Source organism: Trichoderma breve, chromosome 2 (assembly GCF_028502605.1).
Source record: "Trichoderma breve strain T069 chromosome 2, whole genome shotgun sequence".
Lineage (NCBI taxonomy): Eukaryota > Fungi > Ascomycota > Sordariomycetes > Hypocreales > Hypocreaceae > Trichoderma > Trichoderma breve.
The window spans coordinates 2,451,855-2,470,124 of NC_079233.1; the positions used below are offsets into that span (position 1 = coordinate 2,451,855).

Below are 18,270 nucleotides of genomic sequence, written 5' to 3' on the forward strand. Positions count from 1 at the left end.
TGTTACGATAAAATTAGAGGGGGCCATCGAAGCCTCAAAGCGAAGCGAAGTTACTACCGGACACTGACATTGATATATACTTATACGGCGCAACTATCTTGCAATCTGAACCATTAGATATCTCTTACATGGGTTGGAGATGCGACAAAAAGACATGTATCCAGCTGAGGTGAACCCATTGCAATAAGTCCTCTTTTGCATCGTCCTTGGTTTATATTTCAGCAAAGACCGGAACGGGGTTTCTTCCTTCGATACCTTTTAGATCATTGAGCCTGCATCAGTTGTTTTATTTTCATTTTTAGACGAGCGAATATGTGGCGGTAGAGTGTTTTGATATTTTGCAGTTGATACTTGAAGACATTTGTAGAAGACATCAGAGTTGATAGACAATAGAAGGACATTCCTGCCGTGAGCTGTTGTTCAATGCTTTATATCACCTCGTCAATCATGAATCCAAGGATGTTTAGCTTGAGTGGAACATTAGTAGTAGATGAGCCCCGCTGTGGACCGCCGTTGAAGCTCAAAAGCCACCTCAGATCTTGGTGGGGTGGCGCCGGCATGTGCTAAATATCAAATACTAACATCAACCTCGTGCCATCAAAACATTATCCGACTCACCGGTCTCCATTGCCATATCCTGCGGTTTGCTGACTCTCAATTTCCTATATCGTTTGGTTTCCACTACAGCTCTGCGGAGCAAAGACGAATACGCCATTTGACTACTCCAATTCCTCTAGACGCGTGCCGAGATCTCACATCAACTCATGGACTCGTCATTGCTATTAGCTCACCTCGAGCAAATACAAAGCTCCTGTCAGGGAATTGACTCCCTTCCGTAAGACACAGCGTCGCGCCCAAAGAAGAGAGGAGCTCCAAGTTGACAGCCCGGCAGTTTCCCACCTCCGAAGATCTTCACCAACGCCTTACTATCAAATCACGACATCACAGCCTTAATTCGAGATACCGAGGCCCACGAACGCGCTCTGTTTTCCGTCCCTCCACCACCTCCTGCCACTGCCGCCGCGAGCAAACCCTCAAAATCCGCCGAGAGCGAAATCAAGCCCAAGAACCGCCGACAAACAGTCTTCAATGTCGCTTCGGGAGAAGTAACGACGGGCCCTACAACCCGCGGCGCGCCACATCGACGCACCGCGGTGGCTGCCGTGCTGGGCGGCGAGATGCACGACCAGCTGCGGCGTGGGGAAACAGATCGAAAAGGCGATCTAGATGTCGAGGTATTGCTCCGCGGCGCCGAGAAGCTGTGCGGCGTGTACGAGCTGCCGGGAGCGCGCGAGCGGATCACGGCGTTGCGGTCGAGGCATCGGAATGGGAAAAACACAATGGCTTATTACGAGACCAAGGTGGCAGAGCAGGCTGAGCAGCTGGCAAGCATGAACAAGGACTGGATGGATCAGGGTGAAAAGGCCCAGGAGGAGCCTCAGGAGGTAGGTGGAGATGAGTGGACAGAGGATGATTTGAGGAGGGAAGAGGAAGAGACGAGGCAGATGGAGGCAAAGAAGAGGGAGCTGCAAGCCAGACTGAAGTCTATGGAGAAGGACCTCGGAGCTCTGAGAAACATGTACACGTAGGAAGTTCGATGAGTACCAGTAGACGCATAAGCGGGCAGTGAGAATAATGATACCCCCTTGTATGAGTATGATATTAAATGTCCTTCGGAAAGCTACAGATATCCCCTCGTCTCTATCCCTACCTTCAAACATATGTGTTTACTAACAGAACAGAAAAAAAAAGCAATTACCCTTGAATCTCTATCTTCTCCTTGGCCTCTTTCGCCTTGTACAGCTGCTCAAAGATGGCCGTCACATCATCAGCCCCCTCCACCACAAACTCATCATCAATAAAGATCTTGGGTACGCCCTTCATCCCCAACCTCTCCATCTCCTCCACCTCCCGATCAACCTCCTCGCCGCCACTCCCATCCTCGAGCCACTTCCGCGCAACATCCCGCTCGATGCCCGCCCTCTCCGCCGCGCCGCTCAAGTCGTCAAAGCTCGTAATGTCGCCGCCCTGCTCAAAGAACATCCTCATCATCTCAGTCTGCACTTTATCCTCTAGCTCCCAACCGCCCAGCTCGCGGCCCAGGTGCGACAGCCGGTGCGAGTCGCGCGTGTTGCCGATACGGCCCGCAAAGGTGAAGCCGAAGCCCTCCTGGTCGCCGAGTTGAGCCATCCGCGCGCGTTTGGCGGCAAGGCGGTCGGCGCCAAAGCGCTGCACAGCCATATCTTGTACCGAGGTCGATTGGCCTTGTGGAATGGACTTGTCGAGCTGGAAGGCGTGCCAGCGGATGGTGAAGGTGGAGGATGAGGCGTTGGGCACGGTCTTCTTGAAGAGAGTGATGGCGCGGTCGATGCGGGCGCGGGCAAGGTAGCAGAAGGGGCAGACGGTGTCGGAAATGATTTTGATGTCGTAGTTTGCCATTGTCTCTTTTGTTTTGTTTGAGTATGTGTTTTGTTGTACTTGTAATCAGATTGGGAGAGATGGTGTTGAGAATTGAGTCCTGTCTTGACATATAGGGAAGCGCTGGCTGCTCTCAGACTGAACTCGTCGATCAATCTTCGCCCTTATATAACATTTTATGCATTCTATTCTACAAGGGATAGAAAAAGCCTAAACGAGGCTGTGTTTTACTTTTATTCTCGATTGCGCGTTCAACTCCTTCATGGCGGCGGAAGTCCCTTGATGTCGGCGGAAGTCCGCCGTAGGCAGCGACGAAACCTCAGAACTCCTGAGCGAGAAATAGGGGCGTATTCTACACAGCTTATCCATTAGTGGCGGAGTGGCACGGCTGGCTTTATAAATAAATCATATGTACAGGTACAATATTAAAAATAAGATAGTCTCATAGTGAGGCTGCCTAAATAACTCCGTGTAGAATCATCGCCGTCTAGTAGTTCTGGGGTATCATTTCCTTCTATCCGTTGTGTCCAAAGCATCGTCTTCAAACATGTCATAAGAGCCTCTGCTACCGGCACTTGGCCCTTGTCATATACTGTCGGCGTCAAGCGCTCCTCTCCCTTCTTTGCCTCTCCGGCCTATACGGCTCATGCCGCCGTTTTCGCCTATCATCTCGGTAAGGCTGAGCGGGCCCAGGCCGGTAGTAATCTCCTCTAGGCCGGTCCAGGCCGCGCTGTGTCAAGGATGCACGCTCACGGCGCCCGTGTCCCGGCCCCAGGGCTGAAGAAGAAGCAGGTGACGAACCCCCAGGTACAACTGGGTCATACTGTACTGCTCGATCCCAATCTTCTAGCCTTGTAAATGGACTCCTAAGCCATGACCGAAGCTCGTGTAAAAACAGCCGTGCGTTGTCTCGGCCAAGGAACTCTGACAGCATGTCCTCTGCCTGGCCGGCACTGCCCATAATATCCACCGTCTTCAAGATTGCAATCAAGTACTCCAGCAAGAACTCGGCGTTGTTTGCTCTTCGCCGCGCCTGGGCTTGATTTGCATCTCCTGGTCGAGCCGTAGACGAGGAAGGGCCAGATTCATCCGCATTGAGAAATGAAAATACTCGCAGTTCGCGGCGAATCCACATTCGCGCACGGGAAACAAGAGCTTCGTCGGTGCAGAACAGTCTCGGTGTCAGTTCTCGGTAAAGAGAAAGTCGGTTTGAACCGACATGCTTTGAGAATCTCTTGTGCAAATAAACATCGCGCCGGTGTGCTTGGATTCTTTCAGCATCCAGATCATCGGCCGTAATCCTGGGAATCCTCGCTGTCCGCCTTCGGGGACGAAGAAACGACGCTTGGTGAGAGTATGTCCTTGTTGAAGGTGGCTGCTCAGGTCGTTGTGGCTTGGGTTCAATGACAGTCGTTTCGCGACTTTCAGGGGGTCCTCGGTGCACCTTGGTAACGTCTCTCTTACACAAAGGGCACAGAGGTTTATCATAGAGCCAGTTCAATACGCAAACATAGTCAAAGCTGTCGTGTCCACAAGGATCCAGTTCGCAAGCATCGCTAACAGCGTCTAAGCAGATGACGCAGCAGTTGCTATCGCCCAGCTGCTCTCTTGCCGCCACCTCCTGCAAGGTGTTCTGGAGGACTTTGCGCTGGAGTTCGTCATTCTCATCAGCCAGTCCGCTTTCCATGGAGGCAGCGCGACGGTGTTGAGGCTGTCTGGAAAATGCTGCCAAAGAGCGTGGCGAGGATGCAAAAAAGACAAGATGCGAGACATCGATGATGTTGCGGAATCGCTGGATTTCGATTGGCGGGGCGCAGTAGCCCAGCCGGCACAGGGCGTTTAAGCGCCACAGGTGTCGTGATTGGCGCTTCCACAGGGGGCTTTCAGTGGAGTCGGCCTGTAGTGTTTAAGTGCTTCTGCAAGACGCGCTTTTGTGCTAAATTGATGACAAGCAGCGCGCTGCCATTCGCGACTTGCAGTTCCCCACATGACGCTTTTCAACAAAGGAGCTTTCCAGTCTCCCCAACTGCTTCCCTGTCTGCCTCCCTCTCCCGTTTGGTCATTGACTATTTCTTTTCTTTTGGGGCAAAAGATATGTCACTTGTGTTACTATAATCCATCACCTCCCACTCCAGTTGGTATATACTTTCGCTAAATTTCCCACTGCCGAGGCTACCATGGACGAGAACCTAAAGAAAGAGTATGAAGCTAGAGCTCAGAAAGTGCGAGCAAACCTGAAGCAATGGGAGGCAGACTGGGCAAAGACACACGGTGGGAAGAAGCCGGGAAGAGAGGACATCAAGAATACCCCCATTATAGGTACGTCCACGGCTCGACAATCCTTCAATATGAACTGGCCTCGCTAAATCTGCAACAGCTCAGAAATATAAAGACTATAATAAGCTCCGCGATATAATAGCTGGGAAACTAGTCCCTCCTCCAGATACCTCTATATCCAAGCAGAAACACGAGAAGCGTAAATCGGACGGCGCACCAGTTGGAACTCCTATGAAGCGAGCAAAGCATGCCGAGACCCCTTCGAAGCGATTGGCTCCAAACGGCGAGGAATATATGAACAGTCCGGCTATCTCTAGAAAGCTATTTAGTCCAGCACCAGTAACGTCCATTGGACCGACACCTCAACGAGATGGCAAAGTCCTTGGTTTATTTGATTTACTGGTGGAAAGGGAGTTTAAAAGCCCAATGAAGGGGGCGAGTAACACAACCACTTCCCTCGCAACCCCCAGTAAGCACAGAAGCAGCTTATTTGAGGATGCTGCAGCCAATCTTGGCCGTACTCCGACCTCCACGAGCAAACGAAAACTGTTTTCAACACCAATGAAGAAGAGAGATGGGCAGAATACAGTCGGGACGCCTTCGTCCATATCGAAACTGCAATTCGACACTCCTGCGTTTCTAAAGAGACATTCACTCCCGACACTAGACGAAAACACAACGTTTGGTGCCCCCCCTCTAAGGCTACCGCGGAAGTCTTTGGTTCGTGGTTTGAGCGAAATAGTAGCCAGCCTTCGGAAAGTCGAAGAAGAGGTGCTGGACGATGATCTCGAGGCGCTACGTGAGGCTGAGGCCGACGCTGAAGCAGAGTCCAGAGGTCCAATTCAGCCTCCCGTTAAGCCGCGAAAACAAGAACCAAAGCAAGACATACTGGAGCCAGATAGCCAAGCTAAACAGCTACCATTGGGTGGATTTGATGATGAAGGAATGTACGACAGCCCTACAGAAGACGCTGTAGACCGGGACGGACGACCTATGAAGATATTCAAGAAGAAGGGTCAGAAGCGAACAACACGACGTGTCAACATGCGGCCAGTTCGAACCAAACGGCCAACGAACGTGGCAGAAGGCAATGAAAGCGGTGCGGAGGAGGACGAAGACGATACCGTTGCAGAAACACAAGCTCAGACGGGCAGGTCAGATGTCGCAGGCGAATCTGACGGCGAGTTTATAGACGGAGATGAAGATGATACCCCAGACACAAAGGCTAAAAAGCCCGCCAAGGAGGAAGGAGTGGTAAAGAAGCCGACTCGCAAGGTGAACCAGCTGGCACATGCAAACTTCCACAGGCTGAAGCTGCGTAACCATGGTGCCAAGGGCGGTCCAGGCTATAACAGCCGATTCAGAAGAAGGAGATGAAGCTGGAGGGAAATGGGTGAGCAATATTTGGGATCAAACGGAAGAGTAAGATATATTATGACATGGGCTGTAGCGGAAAATGCATACCGGGCGTTCTTCAGGATGGAAACAGTAAATACATTTGGAAGATGTTGGAATTAAGAGCGATATGTTTGTGTTTAAACTACCTATGTTGACCTTGAGTAATCCTATTAGACAATGGATGAAGTCAAACTGTGACAATCAAGGCCAGCCTTGGTTAATCGAGTGTGAAGTTGTCGCTTCTGCTTCTTGATATAACAATCGGGTGTCGAGTCACTGGAGTGCTAGGTGGTCTATCCACCATTCAGCTTATTGTGATGTTCCAAACAAAAGCCCTGGTATCAATGTCTTTCTAGGATGGGCACCCAGAATGAATATGCTCAGAGATGCGGCTCATTTCATTCAATTCTTCCGTTTTATTCTATATTGATCTTTTTTTATCTTCTTTAGTTGCATTCTTTTTCCTTTCACACTCTTTCATTCAAACAAAGCCCACCAGCCAAAGCGCTTAGGTCCCAGATTAGGCCATACAACAAAGGCTCTGTCTTCCTTTTCACACAAACATGATACTGCATCCTTTTTCTTAAGTGCTCCTTCGTTTTCTTTTGTGCTTTCTTTGTTATCAGATTTTTTTTTTTTTTCCAATTTTTCTCTTCTTTTGATGCGAGACTTTCTCCACTGTCGCTTTTCTTTTTTTCTACTTCGCTTACTTATATTGCATTTTAAGCCGTGATGGCATCTTTTTCTTTCTTCCCAGTTTGTACGGGTTCTCACTCTTTGCCAGAGATCTCTGTATTTCTATCTTCTCTTCTCCTTTCTCTTCGTGAATGTGGTTCTCTTGGATCTGTCATTTATTAGAATAGCCGGTAGCCAAGCCGACTTTCGACTCGCCTCTTGTCGCCTGCCACTCAACGCAGCTGGCTGGCACTGCTGTCAACAGCTGGCAAAATTCTACTGCGCTACGAGCTCAGCATAAATTCTTTTCTATGCCCTTCCTCTCTTCTCACATAAAGTTACCCAGTCATTCTTTGTTTGTTTACATTTTTGCCCGCGTCCATTGTTGGTGGGATTTTTGATACACCTATAGGAGTTCGATTCACCTTTTCTTCGTTCGCTTTCCGGGTTATTCGTTGGAGTTACTTGACGATATTTGGAGTTTTGTTTGATTTCATTGGGTCATCATCGCATTAGACCTCAATCGATTTACCTATTCGCTAGTTGTCAACAAATTTTGCTGTCTTGAGTTGCTTTTGCTACGAAACAGGATGGAGGGTGGTGTATCCTCTCAGGATACTCAGGAATTCTTTGCTTTTACGACCACCAGTACAACAACAATCCGTTCATGGCGTGCTACCGTCGTGAATCTCAACGAAACCGGGCGTCCATCGACACCATCTCCTGGCTCCAAGTCAGTACAACATACAGAGTCAACGGAAGGATCTCTGGATCAACCCACGTCTGAATTTGCATCGCCAGCATCATTACCTTCGACCATCAAAGATTCTGAGACAACCAATTCATTGTCGAACAGCCCCTGCAGAAGTATTATTCGCTCAGCCTCAATTAAGTCCTGTTCTTCAGCCACTCCCTTGAGTGTTGATGTGCCAGAATGCGTCTTAGTTGTACCAAAATCTTGCTATGAAGACTTTCAGCCTCCTGAAGACATGCCCATTCTGTCAGAGCGGAAGGCCATTCAAGCTCTGTCACTGATCACGGCCGAACGTGGTCAAAGTTTCTCTGAGATACAGTTGGACGAGTTTGCGATATATATCGATAGGGACAAATTCCCAGAAGAGATGCGATCTTTGCATCATCTACACACCAAAATTGGACACAGCAGTTTCTATTTTGACGGCATTCTCAGCATTGGCCATGCCAAATTTTATGTGCGCCGTGTCCCTGTAGCTGCTGTTCCCATTGGCAATTACAATTCAATTTCAAAGCACACCGTGCGAGACAATATCTGGCTTCAATCGCCTTTAAGTCATAAAATGTCGTTATTTTACAAATTGGGGAAGCCAGCCAAGGAGTATGCAAGATTCTTCTACCCCTTTCTATGGGTAGCCGATTTGGCAAAGCATTTTGTGGACTTTCTCTGCATAATGGAGGGAAACAAACGCAGCGTGTCCATTCATCATTTCCGATCAACCTTTGCCGCATGGTTGCAGGAGAGCCACGGGAGATCGCCAGAGTTTACCGAGTGGCTTAATCAACACCCGAGCGATGACTACCGAACTTCGATAGCCGCCAACATAGGATTCCTCCACAAAGAGACTCTGGGCGTGTTAGACCATCGCAAGGCTTATTCTCATGCCATCTGGGCCGAGATTTGGGAATTTGAGTCATTCAAGAGGAATCCTCCGAAGATCGAGATGGCGAATCCCCCAACAATCGTCACTCAATACATTTACGACTGTTTCAAGCACCTTGCATTTGGGGATCGCTTTCAGGTTGTCCCTTTAAGCTTGAAGACCAAGACGCTCCGAAATGGCTTAATTCGACAAAGGCATTTGGAGTTTCCGTCAAAACTTCACCAGTCCACCAAGCCACTCTCTACAGCTGCGAAGGCCCGCATTGCAAACATTCGGCCAGGCGATACCATATCAACTCATCGCGATGGCGCTGCATCCGGCACATTGTGGAAACGAGAGCTATCTGAGGGTTTCGCTGATGTAGACCGATGGTTTGCACTAGTACAGTCTGTTCATGTGAACAAAAAGGGGGTGCGAACGTTTGATGTGATCTGGTATTACCAACCCGTGGACACTCTCTGCGGCTTAATGAAGTATCCATGGAAAAATGAGCTCTTTCTTTCGGATCACTGTTCTTGCGCCGAGGCGTCCAAGATTGAAGAGAGCGAAGTACTCGGCGTCCACGATGTTGATTTCTGGGGAACATCTACCACAGCTGCGGAACTCTTCTGTCGACAAACATATCTCCAAGAAAGCAGAAGGTGGGTGACTCTGGACGAAAGCCATCTTCAATGCTGTCATACCTCACCGCTCCCGTTGGAAAGCCACTCGTTAAAGGTTAAATCGGGAAATACATATCTGCTTCATTTAGACTTGAAGAGTTCCCTTTCTGAGCCTTGTGAGTTTATGAGCCTCGTGAGAGATGGCGGACGGAGAGTCTATCAATTTAGGAGACTCCTGCGCCGTCATAAAGTCGACCCAACCGCTCGGGATGCTCGGCCAAATGAGCTTATATACAGCGAGCAAACTTGCAAGGTCAGCAGAGACCAAATCCTGGGCCCATGTTCTGTAAGGTTCTTTCGAGATGGCGATAAGATTCCTAAGCCGTATGATCATGACGGCACGGGAAATCTCTTTTACATCACGCACCGTCAAATCACCGCTGACGGAGTCTGCATACCGCTAAAGGAAAATCCAATTTCCCTACATCAAGGCTTTGATCCACTCCAAGAGTTGCAAAAGCTTCGTGGACTCGATCTGTTCTGTGGAGGGGGCAATTTTGGCAGAGGCCTTGAAGACGGCGGAGGTATCGAGATGAAATGGGCAAACGATTATGACGCCAAAGCCATACACACGTACATGGCCAATGTCAAAAAACCTGAGAACGTCCACCCATTTCTCGGCTCAATTGACGACTTACAGCTCTCTGCCATCCAAGGCCAGTTTGCAGACAATGTGCCCCAAATTGGAGACGTCGACTTTGTGTCGGGCGGCAGCCCCTGTCCTGGCTTCTCCCGTCTAACCAACGACAAGACGACGGCAGCACAGCGGAAGAATCAATCTCTTGTTGCGTCCTTTGCATCCATTGTGGATCTTTATCGGCCGAAATACGGCGTCCTGGAGAATGTACTAGGAATGATACACAAGAAGGAGAGCCGAGATCAAGACGTCTTCAGCCAGCTCGTTTGTTCCCTAGTTGGCCTGGGATACCAGACTCAGTTTTTCTTCTTGGATGCATCATCCTGCGGGTCGCCACAGCCCAGACCTCGCATATTTGTTGTCTTTGCCGCTCCAGGGCTTGAACTGCCAAGAAAGCCAGTGCAAACACATTCTCATCCTCCCAAAACCCGGGAGATTGGAATTGGATGGCTGCCCAATGGCCAGCACATGGCAACCCGAGAGATGCCTGCAGCCACTCCATTCAAGTACATATCAGCAAAAGAAGCGACGGCCGACTTGCCACCCATTCACGATGCCAAGCCTGATATATGCATTCCCTATCCTGATCACCGCTCGGCCTCCAGTCTGACGAAGATGATGCGGGCTCGAATTTCAGTCATCCCAATTCGGCCGTGGGGTATGAGTTTTGCGCAAGCTTGGTACGGAGAAGACAAAGCAAAGGGCGGCTCGGGCACGATGACTGCCGCTGAGCGCGAACTGTTCACCGGGACGAATGAAGAGATAGACATATCAAAGCAGCCATTGTCGATGCAGCCCCAGTCAACTGCATACGGAAGAATGATTCCAAATAGGCTGTTTAACACGATCACGACCAGACCGACGACAAACGATGCAAAGAACGGGCGACTATTACATTGGCGAGAAAACAGACTTATAAGCGTCATGGAAGCACGCAGAGCGCAGGGTTTCCGCGATGAAGACGTTCTACTGGGCGATCCATTAGTTCAGTATAGAATCGTGGGCAACAGTGTGGCGAGACAAGTTGCCGTTGCGCTCGGTGTCAAGTTTCGCGAAGCGTGGGTAACAAGCCTGAAGAGGAACAGGGAACTTGAGCGCGCAAGCAGCCGAGGTGCTGAAGAAGCTGATGACTTTGCAGAGGATCGGGTCACTTTCGAAACTATTGCAATGAAGGATAGAAAGGGCACATCGACAAGACAGTTTAAGGCCTTGATGGTAAGAATACAGAGCACTAGGAATTTAACACCATCGACAAGTGTAGATGAGGCGCGAGCAAGCGGCAGAAGGGCATCTACACAGGTCCAAGAGACGCCTGCGAGGAATAAACGTTCACGTTCGACTAGCGTGGTTGTGGAGATACCCCAGTTTTCGAAAAGAAGAAAGCTGAATACGATCTGAATATCATGTATGGGTTGTTTTCTATGTGGCTTGGCGTTAGAGAGTTCTGCGGTAAAAGGTTGATGAATTAATTTAGGTATATATTTGCAAGTAGCTGCTGAGGGTAACATGTACAAGTCTATATCGCACAATACGAATGATTAAGCAAAGACTCGCGTCTCTTGAATTATGAACGACGAAATATTCTGAACCATATGTGTTACAACCATCACAAGTATGTTATTGCAGGGTAATTACGAACCGATTCAAAACACCAAGCATTGATTGTACTGTATGGTACAGTATGAACCTCTCCGCATCCTTTATCCTTGAGAGTATTGCCTAAATAGAATCCTTGCCCCACAAAAAACGACCTGTCAACTTGGCAAACTGGATGAGATCTACGGGAATACCTCGACACGATGTGCATCGGGAAATGCTCATTTACGAGGTTGTCATTTAGCCTTGTCTGTGTTACTAAGCGCTTGGAGAGGGAGCAAGCATCAGACAAGGATATCTGTAATTAAAGTACCGCGTGAGTAGCCGTGCCGTATTTCATCAGAGACAAGCTTACTTGTACATACATACAATCCGATACTTGTTCGTGTATGAGTGGTACACGAAGGATGCGGGCTCTCACCGTGATATCATTTTCTTACTCGTACGTGTACAGAGTCTACGTGGTGGCATTTCTAAGCCAGTCATGTAAGACTGACCGACTCCAAACATCGTCAACATGCCCGCCAAGGGATCCTGATCATTACCGACGACGCCACGGACAGCTGCATGCACGGCTCGTCCCCCTGGTAAGCAAGCCATGGGCTGTTTTATTTTAGGACACAGCCAGCCACGACTCCGAGCATCGAACCCGAGAAACCGGCTCTCGGCTCTCAGACGGGTGAAGAAAAAAAGGACCGAAACTGAAGCAAGCTCTCGAGGGACGATCGACGAACGACTTGTTTCGGACGATGGCCATCTCCTTCACGGGCTTTCGTCTCATCTGCCAGTGCACTGCATGTTGAGCTAACCTCGGCGCTGCTTCATCAATTTCCCCATTGGGGATGCTTTCGCGCTGGGATCTGGTGCTAGCTCTGACGTATCGACAGGACACCTGGTCAAACATGCGGCGGGTTGGCGATATTACCGAAGCCGTGTCTCCATATTGGACGGCAAGCAAATAGTTTCTACTATACGCCTGGCGCGCTACATGTCTTGGCAGTCAGCCGAATAACCAAGGACGGAGGAGCATGAAGCAAAGGACGAGAAGCAAGAAGACAAGAAGCAAGAGACAGATAAGACAGCGAAGCAGCACCCGCGAATGGGAGCAAAAGCTACGGTGCTTACTTGGGCACTACCAACCCTCGCATGCACACACACATGGTGATTTGCAACACGCATGTCCGCATTGCATGTGCGTCCCGGACTGATGGGTAAGCTAAGCTGAGGTCCTCTGCCCCTGCCCCTGCCCCTTGCCCCTTGCCCCTTGCCCCTTGTCCCTGTCGCTTCAGAGCTCAATCTGCGACCTCTAGCAGGAAAAAGCAATGACGGGGGTGGTCACGCATGCAAAAACTGGAAATGTCAACTCCATGGGGTAATTTGACGCGGACCTGGGCACGAATCGGCGCCATCCTCGGTGTTGCGAGTGATGTGACTGGACATTATTCGAGGCTCCGCGCGACATACCAGTACCAGTACAGCTTCACATGCTTTCTTCTTCTTTTTCTTTCCGTCTTTTTTCTTACTGTATATTGTCTTTTCGTGAGCATTACCTAGCACTTATTAGCCGGCCGGTCCCGCAACGAAGAGAACCCGTCTTGTCCCCCCTGTTTGCGCCGGCGAATTGCGGAAAGTCCCTTGAGCCAACTTTTGGGGCGAGTTTCACCGAGGGCGGCACACGGGCTGTAGCTTGAAAGAGGCTGTGATTTTCTGTTACCCCTCACGACGACTTTATATGCCGCGTCGCACGAACGGTTTGTCTGAAGGAAGATGCTACCCAGGAGTGGTAGTTAATATCCTCTGGGCATGATGGTGTGCCCGGAGCAATACGACCTTGTGTGTGCAGAGTACTTTGAATATGTACTCCGGGCTCGGGATACAGATTTGAAGATTACAAAATGCTACTGTATCCGCGAACAAGTACTCGTAATAAGTTGTGTATAATAGAAAACAGAAATGGAAATCCTTAGTAGCTGAAGTGGGCGCCGGATCCGTGAGGACCCGGTGGCCGAGAGTTAGTATTGCAATCCCGCCGCCACGTGGGCGACACGGACCGGCATCGGCTCTGAGAAAAAAAGACAAAGAACCAGGCTATATCCGTCGGTGCGAAAAGGGAAAAAGGGAAGCCTGGTTCCTTGTGCGTTTATTCCATGTTACAGTACTACCTGGTTGTACAGTAATACATACTCGTAGATGACTGCCGCTAGTAGCAAACTCGTACAAGTAAGACGAAAACGAAGATGGCTTCATCGTGCCACCCCGGCCTGGCCCCATGTCAGGAACCCGAGTCGTGGTTGGCAAGCGAGCGCGCAAATCGACGTCGCCAAGTTTCCGAAAGTACCGACAGGGAGCGGAAACTACATGTACCTGACAAACCACAGGGAACCTGGCAGTGCTAATATCAGAGCGTCTTGAGATGCAATTTTGTTGCCTGCATGTCAGTCAGGCTTCAAGAGGCCGCTTTCTCTATGATGCCATCGGGCTGCAAGTGCATGTATACGAAGTACCCAGGTACGTAGCCGCGACAGGGGAGACAAAGATGGCATTTCGTGTATTCGATATTCTCCATTTGGTAGTCTGCATCTGGTACTGCCCAGGCACTTGGGGGTACATGTGTTTGTTTTTGTTTGCTCCCCGGTCCCTCTATTTAGTCGTCTTACTGTATCACTTTAGCCTCGACTTTGGCTGTAGCTTTGCATCATCTGCTGACTTGATAGCTGCACGTACGAGTGGCAGCTTTAGTAGAAAAAGGACTTGGAACATGGTAGAATCCTTAGTACCTTTGTACCTTATTTTGAGCTGGATATTAGCCGGCTAGATCTGCAGGTACGGGGTTTCTGTTACCGAAGGAGCGCCTGCCAGGCGTGCATGTGAGCTTCAGGCTATTGCATGTTGACAGAGCCGCTACTTTAGAACGCATGCACATCACGCGCTGCAGACAAGTACCGGCCAAGATCCTTCTTGTTGCCTGAGGCGGAGATGGTCGAGGAACACCGCAGAGAGAGTGTCGCAGCTCTTTTTCTCTTCCCATCTCCTCTCCCTCCTTTCTGCTTTCTGGGTTTGACTAGGGCCCGACTGAAGGCAAACACAAACACTTCCCAACAGCTGCCCTCGCCCTGCCTGCTTCTCCAAAAGATTGCCACAAATAACAAGTACAGAACAGACGGCGCACGAGACAGTCTCCAAAAAAAGACGAAAAGATGGGGGCGATGGAGCCACGCTTTTGAAACCGGCAACGATTCGGGCATGGCCGACACCTCAATGCGTCGGATCGCTCTTCTTACGCCCAGAGAAGCAACGAGCACTTGTTCGTAGCACGAGCACTACTGCTAGACCATGTGCGGGTACCATACCGAATGAAGTACCGAGTAGGCATTCATTTCCAAGTTTACTTCCAACTTGCTATTGAGAAGCTACAGTACGGAAGAAAAGAACTGGGCATGTCACTCTAAAGTATTCTGTCCGCCGAAAGAAAGCTCGATATTATTACTGTCCGGTGCCAAGCGTTTCTATGGAATCAAGACTTGGGGGGGCCCCGATGCCTCCCGATGAGCCTCGGATCCTGTGAGCACTGCTCGACTGCTGCACACGGACAAGGCGAAAGTGAATCAATGCGACAATCAACTTTCTACCCGTACAAGCACAGCCTTTGATCGTGGGAAATACTCTTTGTGGCCTTCCGAGCCCGACTCCGCAGTGTACGGGGCAGTTAGTTGCAGGGTCTTGCTGGACCAACGGCAACTAACACTAACCTTTGGCCCTCCACTTCCCTTTCTTTCTGGAATCTGGTAAGGAACATTTGGTACGGCGACCGGGACCTCGGGAGTAAGGAGACAGTCGCACCGTATTGCCACTAAGGCTGGCTGTACGAGTTTGGCCATCTGGCTAAAAGCATGTTGCCGGCACAGTTTCGCCTCGCACGGAGTTAATGCAGCCCGATGGAGTCGAGCTCTCTTACAGGCATCCCATGCCATGCTTCTGCCACTTCCTGTTTTTTTTTTGCTTGCCCGTGCGTTTTGTGCGTTTTCCCGTGCCTGAGCTGGGCGGACCCCCCGGCTTCTGCCTCTTGGCCGCAGCAACTTTACTCATTGCCGTGCCCTCGCTTGCTGGTTAAACGTGTTGAATGATTACTCGATCATGCATGGCGGCTCATGAAACTCGAATCTTCTTTCAGCTACAACAAAGTATGGAGAACCGGCTGCCCTCTCATTAAATAGGGTTCAATGCAACGGCCAGATTTACCTTGGTTGGGCAAAGACGACCAAGGAGAGTTTGAGCGAAACCACACTCTAGCGCCTTTTGAGGCCGGAACGGTCCCCTACTCGGCCGTACCACCTGGGCTGGAGCAGCACAACGGTCGGTGCCGTTGTCGTGCGTCGGGCATGTGAGAGGGAACAATTACTCGCCAGAAAGGTATTGTGGAATGGGTAGAGAGGAGGAGGTTAGGTTGACGCCGGATGAGATGTCGATAGCATCGAGTATGGAGCACCAAGTCCGAGAATGGAGTGCGAGAATGGAGCACGCACATGCTGTGCCATTTGTGGGAGCTCACGCACACCATCCTGTATCCCGTCTTGAGGTTCCATTGCAGGAACAAGGACCGGCTGTCGCCGCCTTGCAAGTGAGCCGGGCTGCGCCTTCTTTCCAAGCCCGGTCGGTTGATTTCGATCCGATGAGTTCGTCCTGTAAGACTGCTACTGCCGTAACTGGCCATGACCAGCATGGGTATCACCTCTCATGCAGCATCATCACTCGTGCTATACAGCAAGGCGAGGACAAGGCAAAGACAAGGCAAGGCAAGGCGAGGCAGGCCAGGGCCAGGATACTGCCGTCATCGCTGGGCTTGAGCTTGACAAGAAATCGAGTCGCACAAAGTACCTGCCAGGTACCCACGTCGTACCACATTCAACTTGTCGCTGCTGCGGCTTGTTTTATGGCTTGCTGCTTGTGCTTGTGGTCTCCACTGCAAGCGCCCAGACCCCGTCCCTAATCAATCAAGACTGCCGGCCCTGCTCGCACCAAAATAGCGAGCCTCCTTCAATCGAAAGGCACCGGCATCTCATTTTCTTTTTCTGCCAGTTGCTCCTGGAGAGCTCCCCAAGCTTACCGGGATCCCGTCACTCCTCTTTTTCCTTTTTCTACTTCGTCCCATCCATTCCCGTCTCTCTCTTTCTCTTCCATTGTCCCATCCAACGCATTGGGCCTCGCCGGCTTCGACGGAATTGACCTCTGTTGCTTTTCTTCTTGGCCTTGGCTACTTCTTTCAACACCCAAGCCGTCGACTCAGAAAGGCTCCTCTCTTTTTTTTTTTATTTTTACTTTTAATTTTTCCCGTCAACTCTCCAGGTCACGAGATTGCCGTTTTCGACGCTTCTCACACAACCCCACACACTACGCGAGACGGGGCCCTGGACGTGTGTTTGAGAAGTCTGTTTCTGTATCGAGTATCCAAGAGACCGTGTCTCAGAACAAGAGTGAGACCCAACGAAGCGGCGAAACCTGAACGGCCCTGCAGCTGGACGCACTGGGTGGCGACTGCGACTTACATCGACGCTGGCCGGGCGCTTTTTTTTTTTTATGACCAGTTACCAATATTACAGCCTTACAAAGCACCAACGACCAGCATTGGAATTATTCATCCTGACCGGGGCCTCACCATCGAATTCTCGGGTGCGGCGATACACAAATTGCACGACGAGTACGCAAAAGGGCAGTCGACGACGAGCAGCCAGCGCAACTCCTTATCCGCACAACGCATTAGGCTCACGCGCAGGTCGTTGGGAATTCCTTGCAGACGCACCCGCAACGCTCACCTGTCACCAGCGCTGCTGCATATAATCGTGGGATACTTGCTCTACAACCATAGGCCATTTCTCACGGCTTGGGTCTTGGACGTTTTCCGCGTGGACCGCCTCTTTTTCCGTCTTCACTTTCGCCGCTCAATATCATAGTACAACTCAACCGCGTACGCCATGACATATATTGTAAGTCATTTGATATCTGCATCCCGATGTCTCTACTGCACATCACATGCATCAATCCTTCTCGCTTCCCTGCAATGCCACTTATTCACTCCTCTCTCTCTCATGCATGTTGCATGCACTCCTCACCCATGCAGCATGTACATATGCGCGACCCAACTGCAAAGCTGCATTCATTCTGCACGCTTGTCCAATAGCACCGCACCACATTCGGCACCCAACAGGTTGGCGGCTGGCATGGGCTGAGTTTCCCTTTTCTTGTTTTCGTTGCTTTTTTTCCCTGCTTCCCTTTTCCCTCTCCTTGCATTGGCTGCTTAGTTAGGCTGCCTTCTCTTCCCTTTACTTGGAGCTCCGCACCATGGCTTCGTGTTGGCGATAGGTTGTGCGTGTGCCATCAAAAGCCTTCATCATTTGCCACCATAACCGCTTCCCACTGTCAGAACAGATGGAATTACCACGCCATGTCTGCTGCATCTCTCTTCAAGAACGTGCACGCATCTGCACACCGCTTTCAGGCAGCCTGCCCTTCCGTCTACCTGCATGATCTCTCCCACGGGTGTTGCCCATCCAGCTAGCAGTCTCGCTGGAGTCCGCCAAGAGAGCACAAACATTTGCCTCCAAATCCTTCTATACATGGATAGTTACCCCATTGGACGAGTGTCCTAATTGGTAGTACAGCTTTCCTTTAGACAAAAAGGAAGAAGGAAAAGAAAGAACGGGAGGAGAACCACCTGCGACATGCTTGGTCGAGGCTCAAATGGCACAAGCATTCCTGTGCGTGCTGTTGTTCCGCACGCCTCTGAACCATGCTTGATAAGGGATTGAAGGGGTACCCTTCTCAGCACTCTTCTTAACTTCACTGCCCTTCATCTCATAGCAACTGCCATTCACTGAATTTCGTCCTCGTATTGATACACCCCTTCAAAAAGGCACAGTTACCCCTTCATGGTGGTAATTACTGCTTCACCCATTTTCTTACCTATCCTAACCAC

The 18,270-nt window shown here is 50.3% G+C and overlaps 5 protein-coding genes across 5 annotated transcripts; 3 read left to right on the forward strand and 2 right to left on the reverse strand.

Annotated features, from left to right (window-relative positions):
• Positions 1–764: 764 nt before the first annotated feature.
• T069G_02977 (DASH complex subunit spc34 domain-containing protein) lies at positions 765–1,589 on the forward strand (the record flags this gene model as incomplete). Its single annotated transcript, XM_056170187.1, has 2 exons — positions 765–835; positions 893–1,589. The coding sequence occupies 2 exons, from the start codon at positions 765–767 to the stop codon at positions 1,587–1,589; spliced, it is 768 nt and encodes a 255-aa protein (XP_056031079.1).
• Positions 1,590–1,755: 166 nt separating this feature from the next.
• On the reverse strand, positions 1,756–2,439 carry T069G_02978 (DSBA-like thioredoxin domain-containing protein; the record flags this gene model as incomplete). The annotated part of the gene is made up of 1 exon (XM_056170188.1): positions 1,756–2,439. One exon carries the CDS (start codon positions 2,437–2,439, stop codon positions 1,756–1,758), a length of 684 nt encoding a protein of 227 aa, XP_056031080.1.
• A 580-nt stretch (positions 2,440–3,019) lies between these two features.
• On the reverse strand, positions 3,020–4,105 carry T069G_02979 (ring finger domain-containing protein; the record flags this gene model as incomplete). Its single annotated transcript, XM_056170189.1, has 1 exon — positions 3,020–4,105. One exon carries the CDS (start codon positions 4,103–4,105, stop codon positions 3,020–3,022), a length of 1,086 nt encoding a protein of 361 aa, XP_056031081.1.
• Positions 4,106–4,595: 490 nt separating this feature from the next.
• On the forward strand, positions 4,596–6,072 carry T069G_02980 (DNA replication and checkpoint protein domain-containing protein; the record flags this gene model as incomplete). Its single annotated transcript, XM_056170190.1, has 2 exons — positions 4,596–4,737; positions 4,796–6,072. The coding sequence occupies 2 exons, from the start codon at positions 4,596–4,598 to the stop codon at positions 6,070–6,072; spliced, it is 1,419 nt and encodes a 472-aa protein (XP_056031082.1).
• Positions 6,073–7,757: 1,685 nt separating this feature from the next.
• On the forward strand, positions 7,758–9,807 carry T069G_02981 (uncharacterized protein; the record flags this gene model as incomplete). Its single annotated transcript, XM_056170191.1, has 3 exons — positions 7,758–9,046; positions 9,236–9,640; positions 9,708–9,807. 3 exons carry the CDS (start codon positions 7,758–7,760, stop codon positions 9,805–9,807), a joined length of 1,794 nt encoding a protein of 597 aa, XP_056031083.1.
• Positions 9,808–18,270: the final 8,463 nt, after the last annotated feature.